Genomic DNA, 14,829 nt, shown 5'->3' on the forward strand with positions numbered 1-14,829 from the left:
AAACGAGAGATCCAAAAAAAGGAAACTCGAGACAGGATCTGAGCCTGGAGGTGAGCGGGTTTTGCAGGCAGGATCTGGAGTCAGTGCTGCTGGTGGCCGGGACTCCCAGGCTCCTGGCCACGCCGTGGTCCTCTCGGAGGAGCTGCTCCCTGGTCTCCTGCACCCCACGGGCGTGCTCCCCGCGGCCTGTCGGGATGGCATGCTGGGGTCTGCAGGACAAGGCTCTGTGAGCACATGTGCAATTCAGCAGCCGCCGAGCTCATCATCGGAGCTGCTGGCCGTGTTCCTCACGAGGACCAGAGAGAGAGAGCCAGGACCGGCCCTCCCTGGCTCGTCTTGGGGCACGGGGCTGCTGCTGGCAGTGCGAGCGGTGCCCCCGTGCCCTGGCTGTTGGGGTCTGGGTGCTGGCACCACACAGCAGCACTGCAGCACAGAGGCTGCTGCTCCCCGTGGCTGGTTCCCCTGCAGCGCTTTGAAATTCCCGGCCCTTGTCTCCCCACTGGCAGCTGCATCCGTAAAATATTCTTTCAACAGGGAGCGTGTCCTTTGCTGGAGATGAAGCTGGTGTAATTCAACCCATTGGCCAACAACTGCAGCCACTTTCCTAGAAAACAGGTCTTTGCCTGTCGGATGCACTTAGCTTGCTAGCCCCTGGCACTTTGTGATCTCTCTGACCTCCTGTGATTATTTTTCCCCATTTCAGCTGCAACAGCAGCAATTTCTGCTGTTTCATTACCGAATCCTATTTATTCCATATTACTAAATCCCATTTAATCTGTTTACTCGGTCTCTCCAGTGAGCAAGGATTTGCTGTTGTCTTATGCATAAGTCTGCTCAACACGAGCTGCTGTTCAGGTTCTCTCTGTCCTTTTTGCAGCTGACTGCTGCTTGTCAGCTGTGCGCTGCTGTCTTGTATGTCAGGGATAATGATCCTGGGGAAGGAGCTGTTGGGTGTGGGCTCACAAAGTTGTTCTTCGAAAGATGAGCACAAGCGAAGGCCACCTGTGTGTGTGCCTCCTGTCAGCTGAGAGCCGCATCAGGGCACTTCTGAGAGAGCTGGGGGCATTGCTTATCTTATGTCAGATGCCAGGAAGGTGCTCTGTACTGTGCAGTGTCCGCAGGTGACTGATTCTCTGCTTCTGTAAAACACCCAGACCCCAGGGCCCAGTGCTTTGCAGGGTGTTGGTAGCGTTCATAGGGTCAGCTGGATTTGTGCACGCTTCTGCCCAGTCCTCGGATGCCTTGCTCCGTCTCAAGAGAGGGACACCAACATTTTCTGTCCAAACCTCTTTGTCCCTACCTGTTGGTAGGTTCATGTGCACCGTGTTCATCGCAGAGGAAGGCGCTCGCTGGTCTCGGAGCCCAGCCCCAGCACAGCACACCCCACAGCAGCACGGCGGTGTGAGCAGAGGAAGCGGTGTAGGTGAAGTGCTGGCAATGAATCGTTTCAGCTGCCTTGTTCAGAGGGTCTCAGCGTGTGGCTGTTGCACAGGGGTGTTCTGCTTTGCTTGTATCATTTTTGAAAATTTTGATTTGCTTTAATACTAAATACAATGCGTGGGAAAACGGCGCAGGCTGGTTTTCGTGTTGTTGAAACGGAATGTGTCAAGATTACTCGCTCTCATTATGTGCGAAATACTCACAGAAATTTCCCTCAGAGGAGAGTTTTTCTGCCCCCCTCTGGCTTCCAGGCGGGTCGGGGGCTCGGATGCCCCTCGGATGCTGTCCCGGCAGAGCCAGGCGTGGACGTGCTCGCTCTCGTGGCGCTCTGGCTCTGGGGCACTTCTGGGTTTCCCAACCCGCCATGTGCTGCAGTTCACAGGAGCCTTTGTTGTCTGCAGCGTGGGCTGGATTAACGCGGCGGTAAATATTCAGCATACATGAATATTTTCATGTTGTGCACAGACACTTCGTGTTAACATTGGATTTAAAACGTTTTCTCCAGCACTGTTTAGCGGACTAAATGCGATGCAACAGATTGCGTGGCAAATGGGCTCTGTTCTGAGAGGAAAGTGACAGCTGTATTAATAGCACGAAGAGGAAAGAAGCAGCAAAACTCCCCTCCCTGGCAGAGCCTCGAAGGGATTGCTGCCTCCCTGACCTCACTGCTTCATCGTAGGGAAGAGGCAGGTTTCCCATCTCATCCAGACCAGTGGATGGCGAGGAAGGGCGCGCTCCTGAATTACCAACCGGCTCTGCAGGGCTGTGGTTGCCCTCCAAGAGCCCTCCCTCTCCTAGTGGCCACCAAGTGGCTTGCTGCTCTGCCCCGGCTGCTGCCAGCGGCACGCCGGGGCCGGGCCCCGCAGCGGTGCTGTTTGACCACACGCGTCTTTTCCCTGCGCAGGGCTCCGGGGCTGCCGGCCGTGCAGGGCAGCTCCACAGGCTGGCAGAGGGCACGTCCCAGGCCATTTCTTCTGGAGCCCTACCAAAACCGGGGGCGGTTCCAGCTACACCCGCCTCAGCAGCTGAGTTACAAGGTGGGGGCATTGCTACAGCTCAGAGCTGACCTGGGCAGACGCAGCAGTGATGGAGAGACGTGAGGGTGAGCAGGTATTGCCCTTCAGCAAGGGCCAGAGTGAGTCACTGGCGCTGGGGCAGGGGAGGGTTGGCTGGAGCCAGTTACGCTGCAAGTCGTTATGCCAGGGTAATTAATTCACCTGTGTCTGGTGCCATATCAGCATTGTGCTTGGGACAAGTCCAGTGCTCAAAATAAAACCTGTCAAAGTACTGCAGATAAATGGGTGGCTGTCGTCTGACTTGTCTGGGATTCCAAAGGTTGGGGAAACTGTGGAACTGCTCTAAGACTTTGCTTTCTCCCTGACAATTAGGGCAAGATCTGGCCCCCTGGTTTAGTGGCAGAGAGCGGGGCTGCAGCCCTGCGGGGTGGGTGCTGGCAGAGAGCTGGTGCCTGCGAGGAGAGGCTCTGGGCTGTGTTCTGTGGCTGGCAGCTGCGCCCTGCAGCCTGTGCCGCAGGGAGCCGAGGGGCTGGCAGGCAGCACGCGGGGCTCGGATGGGGACACGGGGCTGCGCCTTGCTGGTGTCACCTCCACTTTGCTGCGTGGTTTCTTTCTCTGCAGGGATGAACATGAGACTTGTGGTGCTGTTTTCTCATGAAAACTGCTTCCCTGCAATGTTTGTATCTGGGGGATGGAGCTCGCAGAAGAACAAGATGTCCTGGGACGTGCAGTAGGGTCGGTGGCTGGCAGTGCAGTGAGGGACAGCACGCAGCAGTGTGGTGGTGTTGGAGGGGGATCAGCTCTGATCTGATCAAATCTGAATGAACACAGTGAGACGAGAGTTACCACCGTTCCTCCCCGTACATATTTACATGGTGGCTGTTACAATAAACCAAAATACCACCAAAATACCGAGTAGTGAGCTCAGTGATCCGAGCTAGCAGCGTCTAAAGCAGAAGAGCTGGAGGAGCTGGCATTGTGGCTGCTGCAGGGTCAGGTGCTTGGCCATGTGCTGCAGTGTTTCTGTGTGAGGAGACGAGAGCAGCTCATGCTTTTCTCTGGGGGCATGGTGAATTCTGGCAGCTCTGTGCTGTTGAAGGAGGCAATGTTAATATGCTAACAGCATTCATTTGAAAATCGTGTGCCTTCTTGACTTGTTCCCTTGACATTTTTGCTTCTTTCCAAATCTCCCTAGGAAAGATCAGCACCTGCTTTCCCCTGTGAACTGCTGGTACCTGGTTCTGACACAGACCCGTCGAGAGAGCAGAGATCATGCCACCCTGAATGACATCTTCATGAACAATGTCATCGTCCGGCTGTCACAGATCAGTGAGGATGTCATCAGGCTCTTTAAAAAGGTAACCCCCGCTGTGTTGGAGAGCCCTGCACAGGCAGAATATGTCCTTATGACCTAGTGTGTTTTGTTTCTGTTTTTTAAAGTCTTTTGTGGACTTCTACACAAGTTGGAAACTTTTTTTGAAGATGGAAAATGAATTTACTTACTGGGCATTTGAATTTTTGAGACTGCTTTTTGCCCTATTTTTGGCATGGGAGTGTTTTAACATTATAAAACACTTGGAGACGCCCTAGAGAAAAGCCAGACTTGAAATCAGTTGGAGAATATTTGCTTTTTGATTGTGGTCCAGCAAGGCAGAGGGGGTTAGTCCACAGAGATGGAGTCAAATTGCACCCAAAGCTGCAGCCAGCAGTGCTGGTGTGTGGGCACAGCCTGTCCCCTCTGCCCAACAACGGTGTAAATGGGCATAAGAAAGCCAGCATTGCTGAAAAGCAGAGAAGGGTAACGAGACTTTTTAAGAAGTGTAGGTCACCTCTGGTTTTCTCACTGAGACAGGAGCTTGGACTCTGTAATGTGACAGTGTAAAGCCATAGGAAGGCAGGCCAAGTAAAATTCTCAGAGGCAACTTGCTGAAGAGATGGAGCAGGGCGAGCCCTGCGGGATGCCTGACTGCACAGGAGAGGAGCTCTGAAGTCAGTGGTTATCTTGAAAGGATTATTTATTTGGTTTTCCTCAGTCCTCTCCCGTCTTCCCCTTTTTTGATTTTAACTTTTAAGACACAACACTTACATTGCATGAAGTTGTTGCTCCTTTTTCATCCCTCCCCCATCCTCTGCCAAGTGAGGTGAAGTAGCACCGACTTCATCTGCAGCCTGCACAAGCCAGCCCCTGTTCTAATCAAAGGGAGGCTTTGCAGTTGGGTTGTGGGGATCTGTGGTTTCACTGCCATTTGTCCCTTGAGGCTTGAATTGTAGCAGGACTCACATGTCCCCAGGAATAATGATCAGCTAAATCATTGAAAAGGCCTATTTTGTGTCATCGTTTGCCCTTGATGTGGGTAGGAAGGTTGACGTTTTTGGGGATACGCAGGTGATTTTTTAACCTATTGCACACTGTGCCCAAAGTGGAATCGGGCAGCACTTTGCAGCAGTGCTTGGTGAGAAACGTGTGTGGGAATAGTAGCATCCTGATAAAAGGTTGTTTTAGATACGCAGTCCAGCCTTGCAGCTGGTGTTAGATTGCTCAGAGCAGGCGTCTTTCAGTATTTTACCCACTCTGGCTTTGAGTATAATGACTAAAGCTCCTCAAGCACTCCTCCTGGGGAGACCGTGCCGCACAGGGCTGACAGGCAAATAAACCAACACCAGAAGGGTTAAAGGCATCCGCATCGTGGTTCAGCTGTTTGCTTTGGTCGCAGATTGCTTTTTGATGGTAAATTAGGGCAACATTTTTTTCCAGAGATGTCACTCGAAATTCCTCCCATCTAGAATTTATTAATGGGTTGTGACATGCTGCGGGAACGTGGAGGAGCTGGCAGGTTTTGTGCATTGTGCTTCCATTATGGAAATGTAAACAATCGCAGCAAAGCAGCAGCTCCGTACGATCTGGGCTTTGAGGATGGGCATAATTGAGAAGCAATCGATCATCGCCGCGGTAATTTGCCAACAAAGGTGCTGAGAGCTGAGATGCTTCTCCCCGTGACTTCCTCCGGTCTGCTCAGTGCTGGTGCGGGCCGTTCATTAGTAAATGGGGGCTCTGTGTTTTGTGCAGCTCCACTCAAGTGTTGTGCCCTCCCCGTGACCTGCAGCGTTTGCTCCCTTCCCTTCCCCTCGTCCTGGCGTTCGCCATTCATCGGCTGGACGCGCGTTTCGTGGTGAGAGCCAGAAAGCCTTCTGGAGTGACCCAAATCCAGGAGAGGAAGCAGAATGAGCTGCTGGGGTTGGGTTTGCAGCATGTGAGCAGGGGCTGGCACAGCCAGGTGTCTGCAGGCCTGAGCTCACTTCAGCTCAGGTCACTGCTGGCTGTGCTGGCCACCGCTGGCCTTGCAGAAGTGTAAGGTGATTATCAAATGCCAGAGGAGGTGGTGGTGGCTTACAGCGCTCGGATCACTGGTACATCACTGGTCCATCACTGGTCCATCACTGGTACATCACTGGTACATCCGCTCTTGCAGGCTGTGGCTGTGGCTGGCCAGCCGTGCAGGTCGTGTGGCTGCAGGGCCACCCCCGAGTTGCAGAGGTGGTGGCTTTGCCCAGAAGGGAAGCTGCGTTCCCTCCAACGCTGAGAGGAGCTCGCTGCCCTGGTGCCGGACGAACCGAGGGCTGCGGGTTTCTTCTGCGGAGGTTCAGCTCGGGCTGGTGGTGCTGGCAGCACGGAGCCTGCCTGCTGCGTCCCTGCCATGCTCTCCACTTCCTTCTGGGCTTAGTGAGGGACAACTTGGTTAGCTTTGAAAGTGAGGAGGAAGCCTTGTAGGGAAAAATGCAACCCCTCCTCTCATTGTTCGTTTCTTTTTAATATCACAGAGCGTTGTGAAATAGAGGGGAAAAAAAAGAAAACTACAGCCCCTGGGGGATCAAGTTAGACTGCAAGCTGTAGAAGTCCGCGGAGGACTCAGCAAGGGCTGGTTTTTCAGGACAGTGATGAGCTTTAGGGTTTTGATGAGGTTTGGTGGGGTGGAACATGAGTGTTTGTCTGCAGCCAGAGTTTGAAAGTGCTCCTCCCTGAGCATTTTTATACAGAGTCAAAGAGAAATTATAAAACCAGATGTCATGCTGGTAAATCAGGGTGCATCGCTGAAACCAATGGACCCACTTTGTCCATGGGCACTGCAGGCACTATATATCCCGTGTTGTGGCTTTAAAGCTTAGATGTGTTTAAGTTGTTAGTAAGGTGGTCCTGATATGTGCAAATAGCTTTTTTTATTATTATTTTAATTTTATTTATTATTTTTTTTTTAATTGAAAATAAAAAACAAAACTGCTGGCCCTAAGTGGGGGAAGTAAGGGATGGAGGACTGCAAGCGGAGTGTGCTGGGCAGTGCGTGAGGGGGCCGGCTGGCATCATTGGTCCCTACGTTGGGAGTGGCACGGGGGTTGCTTTGGTCTGCGAGGGTGCAGTGTCCCCCAGGGCCATCACGAGTGGTGCTGATTTTTTTTCTTCCTCTCCTGGTTGTGGAGGGTAGGAATTCCCGTCCTTTGTGATCTGGGAACATGGTACAGTTTGCCTCACATCCTTGGAGCTCATGTCCTGCAGCTGAACCCCTGCAAACTGAAGCGTAGCGAGTAGCAGCTCGTAGGGCAAACGTCCTTGGAGCTTCCAGGCCGAGCTGCGCTGCTGGGGCAGGAGGAGATGATTAAGGCAAATATTAGCATAGCAATAGGCAGGCGATAAATGGAGGTGCCAAGGCACAGAGCTGCAGAGATCTGACTGAGTTCCTTGCTGGGCTGCATCGTGTCCCCTCGAGGCCTTGCAGCACTCCTCCTGGCGAGCCCTGGGCACGGGATGTGCTGCGGGGCCGGGCTGGTGTCCCCCCTCTGCCTCCTCCTGCGGCTGCTGCTTCCCGGCACAGGACAGAACACACGCTGCAGACAGCATTGCTCTGTCCAAAATAACTGTGCCGCGGTATTCCCCAGCGAGAGGTTTAATTACGTGCCGTGACAGTGGATTTAATTATGTCCCGTACTGCCGTGCCCTGGATGGGGATTTAATGAAGAAGTGGTGTCTGTCTGGAAGGAGAGCTTTTCTTCTTCTTTAACCCAAGTGTTCTTTGTTGTCCGTACTCACGTTGCTTCTTCCTGTCCCCGTGTCTGCAGCAGCAGGGATTTTAACAAACCTGCTAACTGAAGGAGTTGCTGTTCCACTAAGCAGCCGTGCTTTTAGTGGGAATGGCAGCATGAAGCAAACAGCTAGATTGGGGTTTGGGTTTGGTGAACGGTGCCAGGGAGTTTGGATGTGCTGCAGGACGTTCTGGCTTTGTCTCCCATGAATATACAAACGGAACTTGTCTGTTACAAAGAGGGCAGACAGCAAGCTAGGAGGAGAGGTGAGGCTGTCAGCTTCTACCTGCCGGAGGTCGGGACGAGGCTGGGTGCTGCTCTGCTGCCTGCTGGGAGGCTTCTGGCAGTGCTGCAGATCCCTGTGGTCCCCATCGGTGCCTTCCAGAGGCTGGTTTGCAGTGTCTGTAAGCAAACAGGCCCCTAAACGTAGCACATGTACACACCTCTGGTCCCTCAGTGGCAATGTGACTCATGTGAACACCAACTGAGCCAGTTTTGTTGCTCTATTTAAGAGTCCAAAATTAGGTTTGAAAATTACAGCTTCATGGACTTCCCCCGGTCGCACAGGAAAGCTGGGGCAGAGCAGAAGCTGCAGCTACCTCTGGGCCCTGGCTCTGCCCACAGGCCTGTCCTCCGGCTTGGGGAAGGGCTTGGTCAGGCCCCGGGGGCTTACATCTGTGCAGGGGGGTCAGCGGAAGGGTTAGACGTGACTGCTCTGATCCCTTACAGCCATGGGGTCTTTGGGGTCCGAGAGCCTGCTCCCTACAGCCCCTAACTGAACAAGCCCCGTCCTGGAGGTGCCCCCTGCCCGGGGGTGCTGCACACCTCCAGCAGCGCTGCTGCTTGTGAGCGAGCCACCAGAGAGATCCTGGGGATGAGGCGCTGAATGCTGGCTCTGGTGGCAGGGGAGAGGGGCTGGGGTTTCCTAGCAGATGAGGTTTGCAGATGGCTGGGGGTACTTAGCACCTCCTGCTAATTGGCATCTTCTTGGCACCTCACGGGAGTGTGAATGGGAGCAGCATGCATCGGTCCTCTGACTCTTCCAAGTGCTCTGACACTAATTCACAGATAAGCTATAATTACTGCATAATTCACCCGATGCAGAGCGCTTTTAATCCTTAGCTTCCTCACTTCCCTCCCTGCATTAAATGCTAACTTTTAATAGTCTAAGATTAAACTTGTAACGTGTGTGGGTTGGCCAGGCCTCTGGGTCATCACCCACCCAACAAGCCAACCAGACCATGCACAAAGATGTTTGAGCTTAGCTGAGGAAAATCTGAAAGAAACTATTTTTTCTTTGTTTTGTGTTTTGGTGGGGATCTATACTTAGTTTAAACACATCTTCCAGTTCCAATTAGTGTTTCCTAGCCAAGAAAATTCCCCAGAGAGCTGTGGGGTATAATTAGGAGGGAGGGCAGGAAGGCAGCGCATGCACATCTGCAGCAGCAGCCAGGAGGAGCTGTCCTGACCCGCAGCCAAGCTTTAGCAGCAGCTGCCCCGCTGCGGGCCGGGGGCACCGGGGGCTGCTCCGTCCTGCAGGGAGCAAGGGGGAAGCGCAGGGCAGTGAAGGGATTTCCTCAGAAAAGGGGGTGGAGGGAGGAGGATGCCAATCTCACAGTCAGCTTTATCCTGAGCCTGCTGAACTTTGGCTGTCGCAGTTGGGAAACTGGAAACTTCATTATATAACCGTGGCGTGGGCATTTCGTAACCGTGTCCTGCCTGAGACAGGCTTTGGGTTGCTCTGGTCAGATCAGTGAAAATGAGCTACTGAGGACAAATAGAAGGGGGAGGTTAGGTCACGGCCGAGGTGAAAGTAAAAGGAAATGTTCAGGCTGGGAAGCCCTGATAATCTTCATTCTGAAATACCGGAGTTGGTGGGAAATGGCAAGTCCAGCAGCAGGTGTCCTTAATAAACCTATCACAAGCTGGATTGGCAGGTGGTGCTGGGTGGCTGGAGACTGAACTGAAGTGATTAGCATGCCCACGGGTGTTTCTGGTATGATTTATTATACAGGAGAGTCCGTCTAGTGCTAACAGCCAGCTCTGCCAGGAGAATGCAGCAGCCACGTAACCACGTTCAGGAGTGCAGCTTTTGTTGGGAAGTCGGCAGAGTCAGGCGGTAACACACTGCTCTGGTGGGAGAGGAGGCTCTGCTCCTGTGCATGCTGCCAGGCTGCGTGAAACAGCTCACCAGGAGGGAGGAGAGGGCACGTGCTAGAGCCACACGGGGGCTGACTGTGGACTGGAGATAAATTTTGCCAATGGAAGGGAAAACCAAGATTGCTGGTAATTCCCATTTCATCCCTGTGTGCTGGCAGGAGAAATAAATGACACTGCGTGTGGGGTTCTGCGTTGGGCTTGGAAGCCCAGGCTGGGTGATGTGTGGACAAACGCGGACCACAAGTGAAAATGCAGCAATTCAAATAGCACGAGGGCTTGCTGTGCTGCGTGTATTCCTGCTGGTAATTCTGCGTTTTATTTTGTAAAGGGTTTGTAGAAAACTAAAGGAAATCAAAATGCTGGTTTATTTCTAAACCTCACTGTCACAGGCAGATTGGAAGAGGAGGCCATCTGTATTTTGGTTTTAATGTTTAGAAATGGAAAAAACAGCCCAGATGTGGATTGGCAGCCCTATTGATGCTGTCTCTTCAGCTTCTGGAGCAGGAAGGATATTAGACAGGATTTGTGAAGTGTCGTAAATAAGGCCCCTGGGGCATTTCTCATGCTGCAGGGCTGTTTCATTAAAAAAAAAAAATTAAAAAAAAGTCTGTAATTAAAATGTGCATAGTTTAGTTAACTCCAGCGCAGAGCAAGGAGCAGACAAGTCGTGTGTCTGGCAGGGGAGCCAGGAGAGGGCAGGTCTCGGAGGGGCAGGAGGCATTTGAGGCAGGCATTACCAGAGCCCAGCTGTGCTGCCAAGGTCCACCCACTGCATTGTAAACTGAAAGAAGGAAAGAAAAACCCTACAGGCATGAAAGCAATGTGAAAAATGCAGCTAGATAGTGGCGGCATAAATATGTTGCTGTGTTTTTGTTCTCTGTGGGATGGGTGTGAACGCATTTGCTGGGGATTACCAGGATTCTCTTGGACGCAGGAGCTGGCGGGGCTTGGAACAAACACTGCTTGCTTCATGGGGATCGGCTTCGCCCTCGGTTTGTGAAAACTGGGGGAAAACAATTCCCTGCTTCCTGCCGGCCAGCCTGGCAGCGTTCACGGGCTGTCTGCCCGCTGCTGGTGCCACGAGGTGCCCCGAGGTGCCCCGAGGTGCCCCGAGGTGCCGCGGTGCCAAACCAGCGCTCCGAGCCTCCCGCACGCCTCTGCCTGGCTCCTCAGGAGAAGTCTGTCACCTTGCTGCCTCCCAGCCCGAGCTGCACGTTTGTGTGGTTCCTGTTCCCCCTCTGTGTCTTCTGCCCGCCTCCAGAGTTTGTTCTGGTGCCCCTCACATGAAGTCCTCTGGGCCGCGGTGTGCTGGGGCCGTGGGCTCATCGCCGGGGAGCTCCTCAGCGGGGTGAGGGCCTGTGGGGTCGGGCTGGCACAGCGGGGTGGTGCTTGGGAACCGTGCCGGGGGATCAGGATGGAGAGAGGTGCGTGGAATGGTTGGCAGTCCTGCAGTCTTACTGCCTGCTCCAAAACGTCTTTTCCTTCCCAAAATGCATGTTGTGGGCAAGCATAAGAGTCTCAACCTTTGCTCTTTTTGTCTTCCAGAGCAAGGAAATCGGCTTACAGATGCACGAAGAGCTCTTGAAAGTCACCAACGAGCTTTACACGGTAAGTGATGAACTCATCCTGCTCACGGCTAACCTGTGCAGCGAGGGGGGCCCAGGAAGCTGGTTTGTGAGAACAAAATGTCTGTTAAGCATCAGTTACCTTAGGAGTCTCTCTCACCCTCATGCCATCACGCAGGACAACATGCTTGCTAGAAACATTTTGCTCTTGGCTGGTTTTGATGGAAGCAGGGAAGAAATTCCCAGCTGTCCTGCAGGGAAGAGCTTCCATGTCTTCATCAGGCAGTGGATCATGCCATCAAACTGTGCCACCTGAGCACAAACAGAGATGTCTTGGGCATGATGCAGGACGATCCCTGGTGTCTGCAGTGTTCTCACCTGCCCTGCCTTCTTCACAGAGTTGCCCCTTTCAATTTTTGCTTGCTTGGTGCTTTCTGCCAGGTGCTAATGGCTCCTGAGTTGTGCTCTGGGTTATCAGTGCTAATTGTGGCTGAAACTTGACCTGCTTATGAGTCTGGTAGCCTGTGGGTGCTGGCTGAACACACCCTCTGCTGCTGAATTCACAGAACTCCCAACTAGCATGTGCTCCCCCTCATCCCCCTGCTCTGAGCGCCTTGGTGGCAACGCAGTCTGTGCCTCCAGGTGAAATCCTGCTGTTATGCAGGACATCGCTCTTCAAGTAGGTTTTCACAGTAAAAATCTTTGTGTTGCTTCTGTCTCTTGCCCCGTAGGATTTTGTTTTATTTTATTTGTGCTTTAAGTTTAATGAAGCAATGTAACATCTGTCTTATACAGGAAAGTTGAGATGATCCATGGCTTTCTTCAGTTGTAACTGTTACTGGTACATACATTGCACTGTATAGGGTTACTCCTAAACAATGATTTTATTCCATTTTTTGAAAAATAGGCCTAAACAACAGACCATGAGTGACACTACTTGATATTTCTGCCACAAATCTTCCTCTTAATAGTTGTTTTCCTGCACTGGTTGTGGGAGAACTCGGCTTCTGTGAGTCCCGCAGTGGGGGTGGACAGCCAGGTTGGATTAAAAAGCTTGCAAGAGGGTTGGGTGGTTGGTTGGTGGATGTCACAAGGTGTGTCAGTGCTAGTGACTAATCCAGATTAATTGCAGCAGCATGACAGGTGCAAAACAAACAACGAAAAACAGGGGTTGGGCTGACCTTGGTGCACGGGGACCGGTGCACTCAGAACCCACTTGTGGGACAGGAGGGACAGGAGCATGACTGGAAGCACGCAGTGCAGTCAGTCTGAGGATCAGAAGTGAGCTGGGGCTCAGCTGCAGGAAAAGGAAACTGCAAGGAAAAGCAGAAAGTGTAATTTTGGTCCTCTTGGGTCTGTGGCAAAACTCATCTTCAGGGGAACTGAATTTTCACTCCATTTACTGCTTTGCTCCCGCATGCAGAGCAGAATGCGTTTGAATGGGTGGAAGAGCTTTGTGTTACTGTTGAGCTGACCTTGCTGTAAGATAACGGGGTCATTATGTCACAGAAACACAGAATGGCTGAGGTTGGAAGGGACCTCTGAGGATCATCTGGTCCAACCCCCCTGCCAAGCAGGATCACCTAGAGCACGTTGTGCAGGGTGGCATCCAGGCGGGTTTTGGACATCCCCAGAGAAGGACTGCACAGCCCCTGTGGGCAGCCTGTCCCAGTGCCCCAGCACCCTAGCACCCTCCCAGTAATGAAGAGCCCTCTCTTGTTCTGGGTGCACTACTCCAGGCGGGGCCTCCTGAGGGCAGAGCAGAGGGGGACAGTCACCTGCTGAATGGCAGCAAGGCCTCTGGTGTGTGCCATCCTGCTGGAAAAGAGTGTGGGGAGACACAAGTGAAAACTCACAGTGAAACGTGAACAAAAGCAGGCCTTATCAGGCAACCAAGACCATTTAAATCTCTGCAGTACAGACCAGCTCTCCTCCAGTCCATGGTTTTTTGTCCTTGAGATACCCGGTGGAAGAGGCCTGACTGCATGCCTGGCTTGCAGGTTGGTCCCCTGTGGGCGTGTTGTTTTGGGACGTCTCTGGGGCTGGACTGCTGCTGGCAGGTCCCTCACAGCATGTTGTGTTCCCAGGAGCTGCACGTTCAGTGACTGTGACTCCTGACAAAACCAGGTGCAGGATAAGGACAAGTGGCTCACAGATGCAAAGCTCATTCTTGTCAAATGTCATCCATCTGTAGGCCACACCAGGAAACCACTTACACGCATCTCGCCTGTGGCTGAACCATGTATCTGTAGTATGTTTGTGCCCTGGACAGGCTGCTTTCTCGGGCTTTGAGAGGGGAACTCTGTGCAGAGTGTAGAAATAATATATTTTTTTATAGGCTTCCGAGGCATTCAGTCTCAAACTTCAACCAAAATAACTCAATTCATTTTAGTTCAGCCTCGTTGCTGTTTTGATGCAAGTCACCCTGCAGACTCACTGCAGCAAGACATAAACCCCCCAAACCACCCCGATTTTAATTAAATAGGAAGTAGATGACTGTCATTCTGAAGGAGGAGTACCTGTGAGCAGTTTTGTACAGAAATAAGCTCTGAATTAAAGCCGGCTTCATTAATTTGATTCTTTTTTATAGACTCCTGCAGATAGGTTGCCAGGTTAGAGTCTGGATGGTCTGATGCTGTATGCTGCTCACGGGCCGCTCTCCCTATTGTAAGCATTTGTCTTTGAAGAATTCAGGCCAAAATTAGGGTAAGGAAAAAGAATGGCCCCGCAGCAACGTTCTCGTGGTGTTTCCTGTAATGCTGTGCAATCTGATGTGTGGCAGTGCCGACGTGCCCTGTGATGTGTGGGGCTAGGCACAGTGCAGGCAGGTGTGTCTGTGATACGGACTGGGGTGATCCTTTGTCAGGAGGAGTTACGGAAGGGGATTAATAAGTGTGAAATGAATTGTATTGCTGTGCCGCCCTGCTGAGCAGGTGTTTTCTGCAAGGGTCGTGCTACAGAACTCACCGACCGGCTCACACCGCAGAAGTACAGTGGTGCACCACAGAAACCCACTGAAAAGGCCTCGTTTTTCTTTCTTAAAAAAGTGGTTTGGCTGCACCGCGGGCAGGGAAGATGGCAGGGGGTGCCTGTCGGTCTGACGGATGCGCCCCTCTCCTAGAACAAAGAGGGGACAGCCCAGGGCTGTGCTCACCTCCGCCCTCTGGGGCCCCTTGACCCCAGGAGGGCCCGAGCCTGTGCTCAGCAGGGGTCAAGCAGCCTCCGTCTGCCCGCAGTTGTGGGTCAGGACCTAGTGATGAGCTGTTGGGGAGGATGAGGCAGTCCCAGCTGCAGGCAGCAAGCAGTGCCGTGTATGGCTGGTGCTTTGGCGGTGGCCTTTATTCAGAACTTGTTATTAATATTGGAAAACAACTTGTGTTGTTAAATAACTAATGAATATTGGAACACATTTTTCTCCTTCCGCTGCAGCTAATTAACTTATTTGCAGAGCAGATCCCGGGGACGCAGCTGTGGCAGTTTTGCTTTATGAGACAATAGCACAGGACAGGGGCAGCGCGACTTTGTTCCAGGCGCTGGGAAGGCATCAGGGAATTGCGGATCAAAGGGCTGATTGC

General features: G+C 52.5%; 1 protein-coding gene across 3 annotated transcripts in view; it reads left to right on the top strand.

Annotated features, from left to right (window-relative positions):
- The window catches only part of SRGAP3 (SLIT-ROBO Rho GTPase activating protein 3), a 93,763-nt gene that overhangs the window by 41,860 nt on the left and 37,074 nt on the right, over positions 1–14,829 (top strand). For all 3 annotated transcript variants that reach the window (XM_068694109.1, XM_068694108.1, XM_068694110.1), the window contains exons 3-4: positions 3,652–3,814; positions 11,235–11,297. In XM_068694109.1, coding sequence (XP_068550210.1) covers positions 3,652–3,814; positions 11,235–11,297 — 226 coding nt within the window. The remainder of the gene's footprint in view (positions 1–3,651; positions 3,815–11,234; positions 11,298–14,829) is intronic.

The sequence above is a fragment of the Anas acuta genome, chromosome 11 (genome assembly GCF_963932015.1).
Source record: "Anas acuta chromosome 11, bAnaAcu1.1, whole genome shotgun sequence".
Taxonomy (NCBI): domain Eukaryota; kingdom Metazoa; phylum Chordata; class Aves; order Anseriformes; family Anatidae; genus Anas; species Anas acuta.